Source organism: Natator depressus, chromosome 24, assembly GCF_965152275.1.
Source record: "Natator depressus isolate rNatDep1 chromosome 24, rNatDep2.hap1, whole genome shotgun sequence".
Classification (NCBI taxonomy): Eukaryota; Metazoa; Chordata; order Testudines; family Cheloniidae; genus Natator; species Natator depressus.
In genome coordinates, this window is record NC_134257.1 from 15,095,722 (window position 1) to 15,111,165 (window position 15,444).

General features: G+C 49.3%; 1 protein-coding gene across 1 annotated transcript; it reads right to left on the reverse strand.

The window, feature by feature from the left end:
* Positions 1-682: 682 nt before the first annotated feature.
* Positions 683-7,504, reverse strand: LOC141977149 (kallikrein-14-like). Its single transcript, XM_074938482.1, has 5 exons — positions 7,459-7,504; positions 4,322-4,487; positions 2,107-2,360; positions 1,313-1,449; positions 683-850 (listed from the first exon to the last, which is right to left on the reverse strand). The coding sequence occupies exons 1-5, from the start codon at positions 7,502-7,504 to the stop codon at positions 683-685; spliced, it is 771 nt and encodes a 256-aa protein (XP_074794583.1).
* Positions 7,505-15,444: the final 7,940 nt, after the last annotated feature.

Genomic DNA, 15,444 nt, shown 5'->3' on the forward strand with positions numbered 1-15,444 from the left:
CCTGACAGGTGTATGTCTAACCTGTGCTTACACACCTCCAACGATGAAGATTTCCCCACCATCTCAGGTAACCTCTTCCAGTGCTAAACTCTGCTTAGAGTTAGAAAGTTTCCCCCAGGATCTTAGATTTCAGATTTTAATGGAATATCAAAGTCAAAGCTCAACAAGTCAAAATGTCTACGCTACAGGCATGGTAGCTACGTTGCTGTAGCACCGTGTGACAAAGTTTGAACTCCACGGGACGTCAGACTTGGTGACGTCAGAGCAGTTATAGCCGCGTACGCCACCCGCGTCAATGCAAGAGACCAGAACAAAGACCTGGGCGCGATTTAGGGCATTTTAAAACCCGGCTCATAATTTTTAATCCAATCTCATGATTTTTAGAGCCAACCTCTCGATTTTTGAAACAATCCTGTGAACATCAGGCTGATTCATGAGGTTTTAAAGCAATCTCACAATCTTCAGGCTCATTCATGCTTTTCAAACCAGCTGTGCATTTTTAACCCAGTCCCAGGATTTTGTCAGGCTTGGCCCAACAGCAGCTCCACCACCCCAATCCCACCCAGGCCAGCTCCCCCCCCCCCACTCCGCATCCCCCAGGTGCCGCCGTGAGATGAGGAGAGGCGTGGCTGGGGCGTGTGTTTGGTGGGTTATTGCGGCAGGCGGGACGTGCTGTGAGCTCTCAGTCCAATCTGGCGCACTGCCTCCTTATGGTGTTCTTCACCCACTGGGCAGCTTTGCAGACATTGGCGTAGACTCTGGGCTGTCCCGGCAGGGCACAGACAGACTTCCCCCAGGAGACCACGCCCTGCAGCCGCCCATTGCAGACCAGTGGGCCTCCAGAATCCCCCTGCAAAGACAATGCAAAGCCATCAGCAAAACACAGCCATGCCCCCCCGTGTGCACACCCCCCCAGAGGAGGGCCCATCCCCTCCAGCAGGGGGAAGCAGGGTCACACACACACAAGAACACACACATGCACAGAGCTCATCCCTTCCAGCAGCGGGCGGCAGGGACACACAGACAGGAAGGGTTTAAAGAGCAGAAATGGGTTCGATTGGCTGCACCTGCACTGGGGATCAGACAGGCCCAGGGGCTGGATGAAGCCCAGCCCTTAGGGCTCGGTGCGGCTGGAGGGCAGATCGGCTGCTCTTCCATGGGGCACGAAGGCTGGCTGGGGCGAGGGCCTGAGTGACGACGGCCCCTCAGGAGCAGGCTGAGAAGGGTTTGCAGGTCGTAGGGGATAAAGAGTATTGAGCTGTGTGAGCTCCGACACCCGGCACTGACCCCTCTCTCCGGGATGCCCCCTTACCTTGCACGTGCTTATGCCGCCCTGTTCCACACCAGCACAGAACATGTTCTCCGTGATCCAGCCCCAGTAAACATCCTGGCACCTGGCCTGGCTGACGCTATAGAGATCTGCACACTGCAGGATGGCTGGGGACCGCCCTGGGCAATGATGGAAAAACAGGAGCTCATGAGCAGGGAACAAGGTGCAAGAGAGGAAAATTTGGTGTAAGACCCTCAACTGGTATAAACTGGCATAGATCCAGTGACTCCAAAGGAGCTAGAGCCAACTGACCCCAGCTGGGATCTGGCCCCATTGACTCCGATTTCCACCAGCTGGGATCTGGCCACATTCATTTTCCGAAAAAGGAAATTTTTGATGAACGGAAAAGCCAAAAAACCAAATTGTTTCATTTAGATCCAGTATTTCATGTCATATTATAATATTTCATTGTGATTTGAAGCACATCTGTAACGTTTTAAAATTGTTTTGAATACAAAAGGAAAGGAAATTTCAAAAGGAAATGTTTCAAATAGAACAAAAATCAAGCCACTGTCTTCCTGTGTTTTCAAAATGCAAAGTTTTCACTGTTTTCTGAATTTTTTTTCTGAAATGAATAAAAACTCTCCGAATTTATGAGACACTTTGGTGTTGTCGAAGTTGAGTTGTCCACTAAAAATCATTTTGGATGAAAATTTTCCCCCAGGAGAAGCCAAAGACCCTTGTGAGCCCATTAACAAGGTCTCCTTAAAGAGCTTCCACCCCTCCCCAAGCTGAGCCCAACCTCAACCCCTCCCTCTACACTCAGCACGCCATACTTTGGGGGGACTTGATGGTGCCCCATCCCGACACACTGCATCGTGTTCCAGGAAAGGGACAGCGGGTAGCCAACTTGATCGTGTTCACATAGCGATTAAGTCGAGCGGGCTCATCCAGCTCCAGAAGCATGAAGTCATTGTCAAAAGGCAAGACGTTATATTCGGGGTGCACAAAGAAGCTGTGGATTCTTCGTATCTGTTCTGTGGGTTCTTTCACCCTTACATTATAATCCCCCAGATGCACCCGCAGGGAGCTGCATGGAGAGAGGACAAAGGAAGAGATCAATGGGCAGCTATTCAAAGGTCATAGCGGGCAAGCAACTAGAATTGGGCCAATAATGGCTTTTCGATGCTGGAGTAGCTTCCGAGACCTCATCATCTTAGTTCTCCAAGAACTCAGTTCGACTCCAGTCTCGTCTGATCTCATGTTTTTCTTGGCATAGACTCCGCAGAATTGATCAGAGTCACTTATAAGAGGTGGCTATGGGGCATACCACAGATCTGAAGAATACAAGTATTGGTTACTTTACATACAAGTTTAACTGTATTGTGATGCATGCGTCCTCCATTTTACATGATATCATGCTCTTTATGGTTGGCCTGGTTATTTTCAGGCCCAATTCCTGTACATCTCATGCTTTGTTTTCATGCCACATGTACACAGCACATTTTGCTGACATTATTGTTTCTTACACCCGGTTTTACACAGCTGAAATGAACAGTTTGATGACTTTGCCCTTAATTTGTGAGACACTTTGGTGTTATCAAAGCTGCAGTTTTCACCAAAATTGTGAATTCCTCCTCCTTGGCTTTTGGGTAGGGTGACCAGACATCCCAATAATATCAGCATTGTCCCAATATTAGGGGCTTTGTCTTATATATGCAAATATACCCCACCCCTGAAATTTTTCACACTTGCTATCTCCTCAACCACTTTTGGGACCAACTTAATTCAGTTATTTTTCCCTTGTCCTGGGTCACTGTGGCCCGCTCATGCCAAATTAAACCAATGTGCAGGAGCACTGAGAATTTCAAATCTGGGTCTAAGAGTTTTGTGCTTTCCAGTGAATCGAAAAATCGGGCGGCAATAGTTTGTTTCAGCTGTCGCAAAATATTTCTGAAAATAAACTAACAGGGCACTTTGAAAGAAAAAGTTGCGAATGGAAAAATCGAAAAGTTTCAAAAATGCCAACACGAGACATTGCGATTTTTAATGTATTATTTATACGTTTTAATCAGTTTTTCCAAATACAACAAAGATACCAGCTTCATCGTAACAGCCAAAGAGAGTTAGGAGAAAAGGAGGGGAGGGGAAGGACAGATCTATCCGCAGGACCTGCAGAATTACAGCGCTCTAAAGAGCTTACAGAGCTTGCATCCGATGAAGTGAGCTGTAGCTCACGAAAGCTTATGCTCAAATAAATTGGTTAGTCTCTAAGGTGCCACAAGTACTCCTTTTCTTCTTAGAGCTCTAAAAAAGCAGCTTGAATTGCTTTCAGTTTTTCAAGCTCTCCCCTTCTGTGGAATGACAGGTGTTTGTTCCAGGGCTTAAATTCCTGGAGATCCCCACAGCCCCCCTCCATTCGGGGCTCCAGGCTTCCGCTGTGGGATGGGGGCACTTGGGCTTTAGCCCCGCTGGGTGCGCCAGGGCTTGTAGCTTCACCGTTCTGGGAGGCCCCGGGACTCAGGGCTTCAGCCCCGCAGGGTGCACCACGGTTCAGAGCTCCTGGCTTCAGCCATAGGACCCAGTGGACCCCCTGAAACCAGCAGGGGGCCACAGACCCCCTAGTTGAGAACCAACAGCATCAGGTTGGAGTCAAGGGAAAATATTTCCCGGAGCTCCGCTCCATTCCATCAGCTCCTAAAGCACCTGCACATGAGCTGCCGGTGGGATGCTACAAGGCCTAACGCTGGTGAGCGTGGAGGCAGGTTTCCCTCTGCACACGCCGCTGGGGAGACCGATGCTGGCGTGCTGCGTCCGTGCTGGGGTGGGCACATCTGAACGAGGATGCTGGAAAACCGCAGAGGGTGCAGAGAAGAGCCACAAAAACAATTTGTGGGCTGGGAAAAAAGGGAGGAGGATGGGGCTGGGGATTCAGGGGTGCAGAGGGAGACCTGGGCATGGATAGGGAACACGAAGAGCGAAGATAAGGGCTGGGGATGTGGGTTATTCCCAGGCATCACCCTCTCTCCCTCCACCCCTGCACTGACTTACCTAATCCCTCGTCTGCCGCAGTGTGCAGCAGTCAGCACCCACTTCGGGGCTATCAGGCTCCCACCACAGACGACACGTCTGTTCCTCACGAGAGCCACCTGGTAGGGCCGCGAGCCGAAGTCGCAGTTTCTCCCCCCAACGATCCGGTTTTTCTCTGGGTCTGAGGCTGCCATGGAGAGTGGCAAATATCAGCTGAAATCAGGGCAGGGGGAGGGGCAAGCATCAGCCATGTCCAAACAGGTTGGCCGGTGGCAGGATGACCATGAGCTGCTGCTCCCACGTGGCCGTGGAAAAACACAAGGCGATCGGAGGTTGTACCAGGCGATGTACTAGGCTCTATTTCCAGTAGGGATAGTTAGGCATTAATGCCACGGCAAAAACCTCCAATTCCCGTCACCCATGTTCCAGAAAGAGGAATTCCAACTGGAACAGGTGTTGAGAAGGGTGCTAGGATGGTCAGGGGAACAAAGGGCCGATCTTACAAGGGGAGATGGAAAGAGCTTGGCTGGTTTAACCTAAAAGGAAGCCGAGCCAGCATCTGATTGTTCTCTCTAAATACAGTGTGTGTGTGGGGTGGGGGGGGAGGGGGGGAACACCGGGGAGGGAGAAGATCTACAGGAGGTGGAGATCAGCGTTGGCACAAGAACAAATGGGGACAAGCACCATGGATAAATCTAGGCTGAGATTAGAAGATGGTTACTAACCATCGAAGGAAGGAAGTTGTGGAACAGGAGCAGGGGGGCCGGGATATGGGGGAAGGGATAGCTCAGTGGTTTGCGTATTAGCTTGCTAAAGCCACAGCTGTGAATTCAATCCTTAAGGGGGCCATTTAGGCATCTGGGGGGAAAATTAGGGATTGGTCCTGCTTTGAGCAGGGGGTGGGACTAGATGACCTCCTGAGGTCCCTTCCAACCCTGATATTCTATGAAAGCCTCCTGAGTTTGAAGATGGAGCTCAATACATTTCTGCTACTGAGTTGCTCATGGTAGCAGGGACTAGACAGGAGGACCCTTCATTTTTTATGGGTCAAACAATTTTCCAACCACTTTTTAAAGTGCTCTAATGCCTTGGCAGCAGGGACTTGAAATTTTGCAAGGGAATAGCCCTGGAATCAGGGAGGTGCCTTTTGCTGTTCACATGAAAATTCACCTAGATTCGGTCAAATTATAAACCTCTGGAAAATACAGTTTACACATGCTCAGGAGAGCAGGGGTTGGTCAGTGACTGCTGTTTCTATGCTTTACCGCAATCATAGGCACCAACTTCTCCTCTGCCCAGTGTGTGCTCGACCCCCAACACCGCCCCTGGCCCAGCCCCATTCCACCCCTTCCCCAAAGTCCCCGTCCCCTTCCAACCCCCATTCCACCCCCTTTCCCCAAGTCCCTGCCCCTGCCCTGCCTTTTCTTTGCTTCCTCCCCTGAGTGCACCGCATCCCCACTGCTCCCCCTCCTTCCCGGAAAGTCCTAAGTGCCGCCAAACAGCTGTTAGGTGGTGGGGCGGGGGGGCGGGAAGCACTGGGAGGGAGGGGGAGAAGCGGGGACACGGCGTGCTTGGCTTGGGAGAAGGAGGCGAGGAGGGGGGAGCTTGGCTGCCGGTGGGTCCGGAGCACCCGCTAATTTTTCCCTGTGGGTGCTCCAGCCCCAGAGAACCCACGGAGTTGGCACCTATGACCGTAATAGAAATTGTGACAAAGTTCCTCCTCTGCCTTGGTGGGTCCTGCACTTTCCGGCTGATTTGCTCGCCTCAGAGGGTCCTGGCAGCCCTCAGGTTGGTCGGGGACAGGCCAGAGACCTTCCCCTCTGATATGACTCACAGTCCAGGTCAACTCCTCGTGTGTCAAATAGGGAGTTGGGGGAGGGCCTGGGGGGAACCTGGGCCCGCCCTCTATTCCGGGTTCCAGCCCAGGGCCCTGTGGATCACAGCTGTCTACAATGTCTCCTGTAACAGCTATGTGACAACTACAACTCCCTGGGCCACTTCCCCATGACCTCCCCCAGCACCATCTTTGTCCTCACTGCAGGACCTTCTTCCTGATGCCTGATGGCATTTGCATTCCTTAGTCCTCCAGCAGCACGTCCTCCCACTCCCAACTCCTTACGCGCCTCTCCCTAACTGAAAAGAGGTCTTTCTTTCAACCAGGTGCCCTGATTAGCCTACTTGCCTTAACTGGTTCTAGTAGCTTCCTAATTGGCTACAGATGTCCTAAATAGCCTGCCTGCCTTAACTGGTTCTAGCAGGTTCCTGATTGTTCTGGAATAGTCCCTGTTATTTTACCCAGGGAAAGGGGGCCTGCTTAATCTGGGGGTAATGTATCTACCTTCCTCTACTTTCCTGTAGCCATCTGGCCTGACCCTGTCACAAAATATTTAAAACTGTCAAACTTTTTCAGATGGAACATTTTCCAATAGGAAAATGCCATTTTGTCAAAGTTGATAATTTCTGTGGGAATGTGTTGGTTGTGATGCAAATTCTTTAAAAAAAGTTTAAAACAAAGCCGTCTCCTGAATGGACTGGGCTCCACAATCAAACTACATCTCCCATGATGCCTCACAACCAGAGACTTCCATGAGGCATAAACTTCTCCTCACCAAGTGGTGCATGCTGCTTCATGAGATTGGCAGTCTGACCAGAGCACTGAACATTATCAGAAAGGGCCATTTTGATTTGTTTTTATTTTTTTAAATAATTTTTGCTTCCACATTTTTCTTGAAAGAATTAACATTATATTAGAAATGGTGCTCTCTAAAAGTTATATATTTTTACATATGCTTTAAATTTAAAGACATTGAAATCTGAGTGAAACAGATTTATTTGTTTCCCCAAAAACCATTTTCTATTGTGGGAAATTTCAAAATTCTTTCCTTCTCTCCTGATTTGGGATGAAAACAGATTGTGAACTCATGGCTACCTGCCTGAACTACAAACAATAAAGAATAATCAGAGACGAGGCCTGAACATATTAATTCCCTTTCGCAACCCACGGAATTGATAACAGGACTGCTGGGAACTTGGCTTTTCATAAGCAGCAACCTGTATTAAGCAAAGTCTCTGAGACATTCCTGGAAGGGCCTGCAGTGAAACTGCAGAACCTTCTCACCCAACCCAACTTTGGCTTCTCGCTTAACTCTTTTTCCTACCTGCGGCTGCCCCGACTACCAGCATTGCGATGATCAGCAGCTCCATGTCGGTTGTGGCAATGGATACGGTCGTCGGAGTCACTGGCTTTACTGCAGGGAAAGAGATCAAAAGGGAATCGTTGGCCACGGGTGTCTAGAGGAAGACAGATGCCTCGTGGGGAAGGTGCGCCCTTAGGATTCAGAAATGCCAGGCTTGAGTTCCTGTTCTTCCACAGGCTCTCAAAAGCAAGTGGTTTCTCTGCAACTCCACTACCCTGCCTGTACCAGGAGATGATAGCACTGCCCGACATGGGGAGGGGAAATGCACTGTGATCGTCTGTTGGCAATGGGGGCCCAGTCTCCCCAAACTCAGCTCCATCTTCCACTTTTGCCCGGTCCCAGTCACCCCCAGGGGCATGTTCCATGGAAAGATCTGATCTGGGGAGGGGAGGAGGGGAGGGAACTAAACTCAACCCACATGACAAAAATTTCCATGAGCTGGATTGAGCTCACCCCTCTCCCACTAGTTTCCCTTCTAACGTGTCACCCTAATAACAGAGGAAGGCGAAACCCCCATGACCAGCTTAATAATAGAGAAATTAACTAAAGTGTTATCTGCCCTCATTATGGTAGTATCTGAGCAGCTCCCAATCTTTGACCTATTTATCCACACAGCTCCTTGGTGAGGCAGGGCAGGACTATGATCCCCATTGTACATATGGGGAAAGTGAGGCATAGAGCGGATAAGCGATTGGGCCAAGGTTCTACAGAGATGCAGCAGCAGAACAGAGATTAGAAGCCATGTCTTCCAAGTACCAGCTGAGCAGCCAAACCACCAAACGTCTTCATAAAGTTCCCCATTCCAGCCCGTAATCCCCCCAATAAAAGAGCAATACCCCCTCGTATCATAGAATCATAGAATATCAGGGTTGGAAGGGACCCCAGAAGGTCATCTAGTCCAACCCCCTGCTCGAAGCAGGACCAATTCCCAGTTAAATCATCCCAGCCAGGGCTTTGTCAAGCCTGACCTTAAAAACCTCTAAGGAAGGAGATTCTACCACCTCCCTAGGTAACGCATTCCAGTGTTTCACCACCCTCTTAGTGAAAAAGTTTTTCCTAATATCCAATCTAAACCTCCCCCATTGCAACTTGAGACCATTACTCCTCGTTCTGTCATCTGCTACCATTGAGAACAGTCTAGAGCCATCCTCTTTGGAACCCCCTTTCAGGTAGTTGAAAGCAGCTATCAAATCCCCCCTCATTCTTCTCTTCTGCAGACTAAACAATCCCAGCTCCCTCAGCCTCTCTTCATAAGTCATGTGCTCTAGACCCCTAATCATTTTTGTTGCCCTTCGCTGGACTCTCTCCAATTTATCCACATCCTTCTTGTAGTGTGGGGCCCAAAACTGGACACAGTACTCCAGATGAGGCCTCACCAGTGTCGAATAGAGGGGAACGATCACGTCCCTCGATCTGCTCGCTATGCCCCTACTTATACATCCCAAAATGCCATTGGCCTTCTTGGCAACAAGGGCACACTGTTGACTCATATCCAGCTTCTTGTCCACTGTCACCCCTAGGTCCTTTTCCGCAGAACTGCTGCCTAGCCATTCGGTCCCTAGTCTGTAGCGGTGCATTGGATTCTTCCATCCTAAGTGCAGGACCCTGCACTTATCCTTATTGAACCTCATCAGATTTCTTTTGGCCCAATCCTCCAATTTGTCTAGGTCCTTCTGTATCCTATCCCTCCCCTCCAGCGTATCTACCACTCCTCCCAGTTTAGTATCATCCGCAAATTTGCTGAGAGTGCAATCCACACCATCCTCCAGATCATTTATGAAGATATTGAACAAAACCGGCCCCAGGACCGACCCCTGGGGCACTCCACTTGACACCGGCTGCCAACTAGACATGGAGCCATTGATCACTACCCGTTGAGCCCGACAATCTAGCCAGCTTTCTACCCACCTTATAGTGCATTCATCTAGCCCATACTTCCTTAACTTGCTGGCAAGAATACTGTGGGAGACCGTGTCAAAAGCTTTGCTAAAGTCAAGAAACAATACATCCACTGCTTTCCCTTCATCCACAGAACCAGTAATCTCATCATAAAAGGCGATTAGATTAGTCAGGCATGACCTTCCCTTGGTGAATCCATGCTGACTGTTCCTGATCACTTTCCTCTCATGTAAGTGCTTCAGGATTGATTCTTTGAGGACCTGCTCCATGATTTTTCCAGGGACTGAGGTGAGGCTGACTGGCCTGTAGTTCCCAGGATCCTCCTTCTTCCCTTTTTTAAAGATTGGCACTACATTAGCCTTTTTCCAGTCATCCGGGACTTCCCCCATTTGCCACGAGTTTTCAAAGATAATGGCCAAGGGCTCTGCAATCACAGCCGCCAATTCCTTCAGCACTCTCGGATGTAACTCGTCCGGCCCCATGGACTTGTGCACGTCCAGCTTTTCTAAATAGTCCCTAACCACCTCTATCTCCACAGAGGGCTGGCCATCTCTTCCCCATTCTGTGATGCCCAGCGCAGCAGTCTGGGAGCTGACCTTGTTAGTGAAAACAGAGGCAAAAAAAGCATTGAGTACATTAGCTTTTTCCACATCCTCTGTCACTAGGTTGCCTCCCTCATTCAGTAAGGGGCCCACACTTTCCTTGGCTTTCTTCTTGTTGCCAACATAGCTGAAGAAACCCTTCTTGTTACTCTTGACATCTCTTGCTAGCTGCAGCTCCAGGTGCGATTTGGCCCTCCTGATATCTTTCCTACATGCCCGAGCAATATTTTTATACTCTTCCCTGGTCATATGTCCAACCTTCCACTTCTTGTAAGCTCCTTTTTTATGTTTAAGATCCGCTAGGATTTCACCATTAAGCCAAGCTGGTCGCTTGCCATGTTTACTATTCTTTCGACTCATCGGGATGGTTTGTCCCTGTAACCTCAACAGGGATTCCTTGAAATACAGCCAGCTCTCCTGGACTCCCTTCCCCTTCATGTTAGTCCCCCAGGGGATCCTGGCCATCTGTTCCCTGAGGGAGTCGAAGTCTGCTTTCCTGAAGTCCAGGGTCCGTATCCTGCTGCTTACCTTTCTTCCCTGCGTCAGGATCCTGAACTCAACCAACTCATGGTCACTGCCTCCCAGATTCCCATCCACTTTTGCTTCCCCCACTAATTCTACCCGGTTTGTGAGCAGCAGGTCAAGAAAAGCGCCCCCCCTAGTTGGCTCCCCTAGCACTTGCGCCAGGAAATTGTCCCCTACGCTTTCCAAAAACTTCCTGGATTGTCTATGCACCGCTGTATTGCTCTCCCAGCAGATATCAGGAAAATTAAAGTCACCCATGAGAATCAGGGCATGCGATCTAGTAGCTTCCGTGAGTTGCCGGAAGAAAGCCTCATCCACCTCATCCCCCTGGTCCGGTGGTCTATAGCAGACTCCCACCACTACATCACTCTTGTTGCACACACTTCTAAACTTAATCCAGAGACACTCAGGTTTTTCCAAAGTTTCGTACCGGAGCTCTGAGCAGTCATACTGCTCCCTTACATACAGTGCTACTCCCCCACCTTTTCGTACCTCATAACCACCCCCAATAACAGAGCAGAGCCCTAACTCCCTCCCATCAACATCCCCAAAATGGAGCAATGCCCCCTGGCAGCCCATAATTACCCCCATAACAGCATGATGTCCCAATCCAGCACCCTATGTTGCTCCCCAAACCACAGCTATCTCCTTTTCACCCCACCACCATGACCCGCCCCCCAACAAGACATCCCAACAACAGAGGCTGGACTGGCCCTGCTTCACCTGTAGCTCCTGGTGGAGGGCCCTCGGGAGCAGGAGAGGCTCCGGCGGTTGTGTCTTGGACAAAAGTAAGGATCCTTTGGGATAGGCCATTTTTATGCCGGGGAAATGGGCTGTCCCTGTGAGTCAGTGTGATTGCCATATCTTGGGAGCTGCCCAACATGTCAGCATGCAGGCGACTCCCTCCGCCCTCATGCTCCAGTAGGTTTTATCTGGGGGAGTTGCAGGAACAAAACTTTGTTCCTGACTCTGTCCTGTGCTGGGGATCCCGACAGGAATTAGCCCTTGGAACGGCACCTTCTCCATTGCCGAAAGTGACTCCCTGAACCTTCCACCCTGCTGTGGAGTGTGTGCCTTCTTCGTCCTCTTCCTCTTCCTGGTGTAAGGGGACTGTTGGCCCCTTACTAAAACTCAGTAGGGATTTTGGTTGGCTAGCTCCCAGGACCAAAAGGAAGGGGAAGGGTTGATCGAAATCAGGACCCTGAGATTGACAGGCCAATGAGGGAGTCAGGAGGGTCCCACCCTCCCTGTGAGCTGGAATTGCCTGGGTCAGACAGAGTGGGGCTGAGCTAAGCGGAGAGCAGAGGCCCTAGCTGAGCTGGGGAGCAGGGCCGCGCCGGCCACAGAAGCAGAGAAGCAGCCCAGGGAGCAGGTCAGTGCTGGGAAGAGAGGTGCAGGAACCAGAGCCAGAGGGGCCAGAAAAGCAGCCCAGGAGGCTGGCAGCAGAGCAGCAGCAGCAGCCATGCTGAGGCAGAGTCGAGCTGAGGCATTGTGGAGCTGGAGCTGGAGCCGTCCGGAGCCAGGTGCAATGAGCAGCTGGGGAGCGCGAGGGGGACCCTGGGCAGCGGGCCCAGCACAGGGAGACGCCCCCAGTCAAGAGGCCAGACTGGGAGGGGGATCGTAACCTCGACGGGGGGGCTGACACTGGGAAGAAGGGTCCTGCCACCCAGAGCCTGAGGGCGTGTGGCCACCGTCAGAGCAAGTGTCCGACCCACAGCATCAGCACAGCCAGGGCCTGGGCAGGAGGCCTGGGACGTGTGAGGAACAGGCTGAACTGCCCTGACACCCCAGAGAGGCTGGCTGTGACGTCCCTGTGCCACAGAGTGGCGTGACGGGTTTTTCTTTCACCTTTCCCATTTTTCCCTTAATTTTTTTAATTGGTTGCTGTTTAATAAATAGTCTTTGCTTTGACCTGTATGTAATAATCAGGGGGTCAGGGAAGCATCCAGTGTGCAGAGAGCACCCCAGAGTGAGGACACCCTGGCCCCTGCCCTAAGTGACCACGACAAGGTGGGGGGTGGAGCCCCCCCAGGAATCCTGGGCCCAGCCCTGTCGGGGTTACGAGGACTCTGCCACACAGGAGATGGAAGGGGAGCCGTGGAGGTCAGGCAGGCCTCTGGGGAAAGGAAGTGGGAGCGAGGACTCAGATCCTTTCACTAGCCCATCTCACCGGGGTCCTGTATAAACCGGGAAAATGCCCCACAATGGCAATAAAAACAGGGAGGGCCATGGCCCCTTGGCCCTGCTTTGTCCAGTGCCCCTGTGTGGAGATGCCCTTGCACACCAGGGTCCACGCGGTGCTTGGCAGAATGAGGGTCTTCATCCAAATGCCAGGAAACCGAGGTGAGAGGAGATTGCCATCCTACTATACCCTTCATCTGCCATCATAGACATTGAGAGAAATTGTCTCTTCGAAATCAGAAGACAAGCCCCTGGCTTCAAAGCAGCTGAAGACCGTGTGACTGTGTTGTTTTGTGGCAATGCAGCTGGGCATTTAATAAAGCCGGGCTTGCTCTGCAGGGCTGCAAATCCCTGTGACCTAAAAGGCAAGAGCAAAGATCTCCTGCCTGTGTTCTGGCAATCAAATAAAAAGGCTTGGGTGAGGGCAGCATTATTTCTGGATTGGTTCCACAAGTGTTTCATTCCGGAGGTCACGCGGAACCTCCAAGAGGAAGGACTTGACTTTAAAGTGTTGCTGATCGTAGACAATGCTCCTGGCCACCCTGCGGCACTCCGGTTTGGGCATAACGACATTGAAGTCGTCTTTCTCCTCCCCAATACCACCTCCATCCTCCAACCTCTCGACCAAGGCCTGATTCGCTGTTTCAAGGCCACGTACACAAGGCTTATGTTCTCACGGATACGTAGCGCTATGGATGCTGATCCCAATCTTAATGTGATGGAGTGTTGGAAGTCTTTCAACACTGCCGATTGCATCACTTATATTAAACAGGCAATGGATGCAATCAAGCCTGAAACAGTCAATGCATGTTGGCGAAACCTATGGAAAGAATGTGTGAATGATTTTAAGGGTTTCCCGACCATTGACAAAGAAGTGAAACGCATTGTTCAGGTGGCCAGGCAAGTGGGTGGTGATGGCTTCGTCGACACCCTTGAGGAAGAAATTGAAGAATTAATTGAGAGCCATAGAGAAACATTGACTAAGGAAGAGTTAGAGGAACTGATAAAATCGCCTACAGAAGACGAAGAAGATGACAACAAACAGGAAGAGCCAGCAAGTTGGAACCTTCATAAATTTGCTGAAGTGTTCCAAGCAGCGAAACACTTGAATGATTTAATTTCTGAATACGATCCCTCTGTGGAACGAAGCCTCCAAATCACACGTAGTATTACGGGCGATTTGAGACCATATCAAGAAATGTTTGACCAGCTCAAGAGACAACAGCGACAGTTGCTGATCACCATGTTTTTCAAGGAAAAACAACCAGCAACAAATGAGCCTACGTGATCAACTTCTCGAGCTGAACCAGAGCCAACCACTTCATCTACGACTCGCTCTCTGTCACCCAAGCTCTCCGTCACCTCCGTCTCCTGGGCTGACGTCAAGCCCTGACGACTCCCTGTAATAACCCCCGTAATTAAAAATACAGTACTGTAAAATTATATTTTGCAAAATATAGAAATAGAAATTTAAAATATCTTGAACTAGCAATTTCTAACTGGAAAGTGCATCTAAGAGTAGAACAAAAATCAAGTGCAAGACCCTTTTTTTTCATTACGATTCTTTCACGGAACCCCTATTCACATCGTGCGGAACACAATTTGGGAAACGCTGCCTTACAGGTTCACTTGCAGGCTCCTTCCCTCTGCTTCAGTTCCTCCGTTATCCCTGACTCCCCCAAGCCTTTGCACTGCTTCTGAGTGGGGGGGGGGGCAGGAAATATGGTTCTATATTGTAGTTTAAATGAATTACTCAAAGATCTGTATTTATATGGCTTGGAAAGAATCTATTTGACAAAAAAAAAATTTCCTGAATCTTTTTTATTGTCTGTTTTGTTACAGACATACTTGCTGACAGGTATTTTGAAATAAATTACCAAAATAATTGAAACTGATGTGATTATATTGTGTAATTTTGACAAATAAAATATGCAGAATTTTAAAATATTGTGTGCAGAATTTTTAATTTTTGGTGCAGAATTTTTATTTATTTTTTTTTTTTGGTGTAGAATTCCCCCAGGAGTAAATATTGTAGTTGATAAACACAGGCCAAACTGTTTTCAGTTCAGATTCATCCTCCATGGCCCGTTTCCCTTCATCATCCAGCAGCAGCAATATTATCCCAAGGGTTGTGTTATCAGAGATGTTGTCAATCAATTTCCCCCAAGACAGTTGGCATATCTAGTGCATGTCACACTAGCACAGGGTCTCTATCTAATAGCTACACCACAGGCATAAGCTCAGGGGTACAGCTGGTTGGAAAATGTCCAGTGGAAGAATTTTCCTTCAGAAAACGACATTTTGTTGAAATGGAAACGTTTCACAGGGAATGTGTTGATTTCAACAACATTTTGTTTGCAAAGAAATTGAGATGATCAGATTTCAGAGTAGCAGGCGTGTTAGTCTGTATCCGCAAAAAAGAACAGGAGGACTTGTGGCACCTTAGAGACTAACAAATTTATTAGAGCATAAGCTTTCGTGGGCTACAGCTCACTTCGTCGGATGCATAGAATGGAACATATAGTAAGAAGATATATATATATACATACAGATATATATATGTACTCTTTATTATATACTGCACATTACTGTATACATTATACATTTATATATATTACTGTACAGGGTTGTAGACACAAAACCATGTACAGTATAAAGTACTTTATGGGCGATTTAAGGGATTTTCAAGGGTAATTTTGACTTTACGCGATTTTCGCCTTACACGCTGATTTTAGAACCT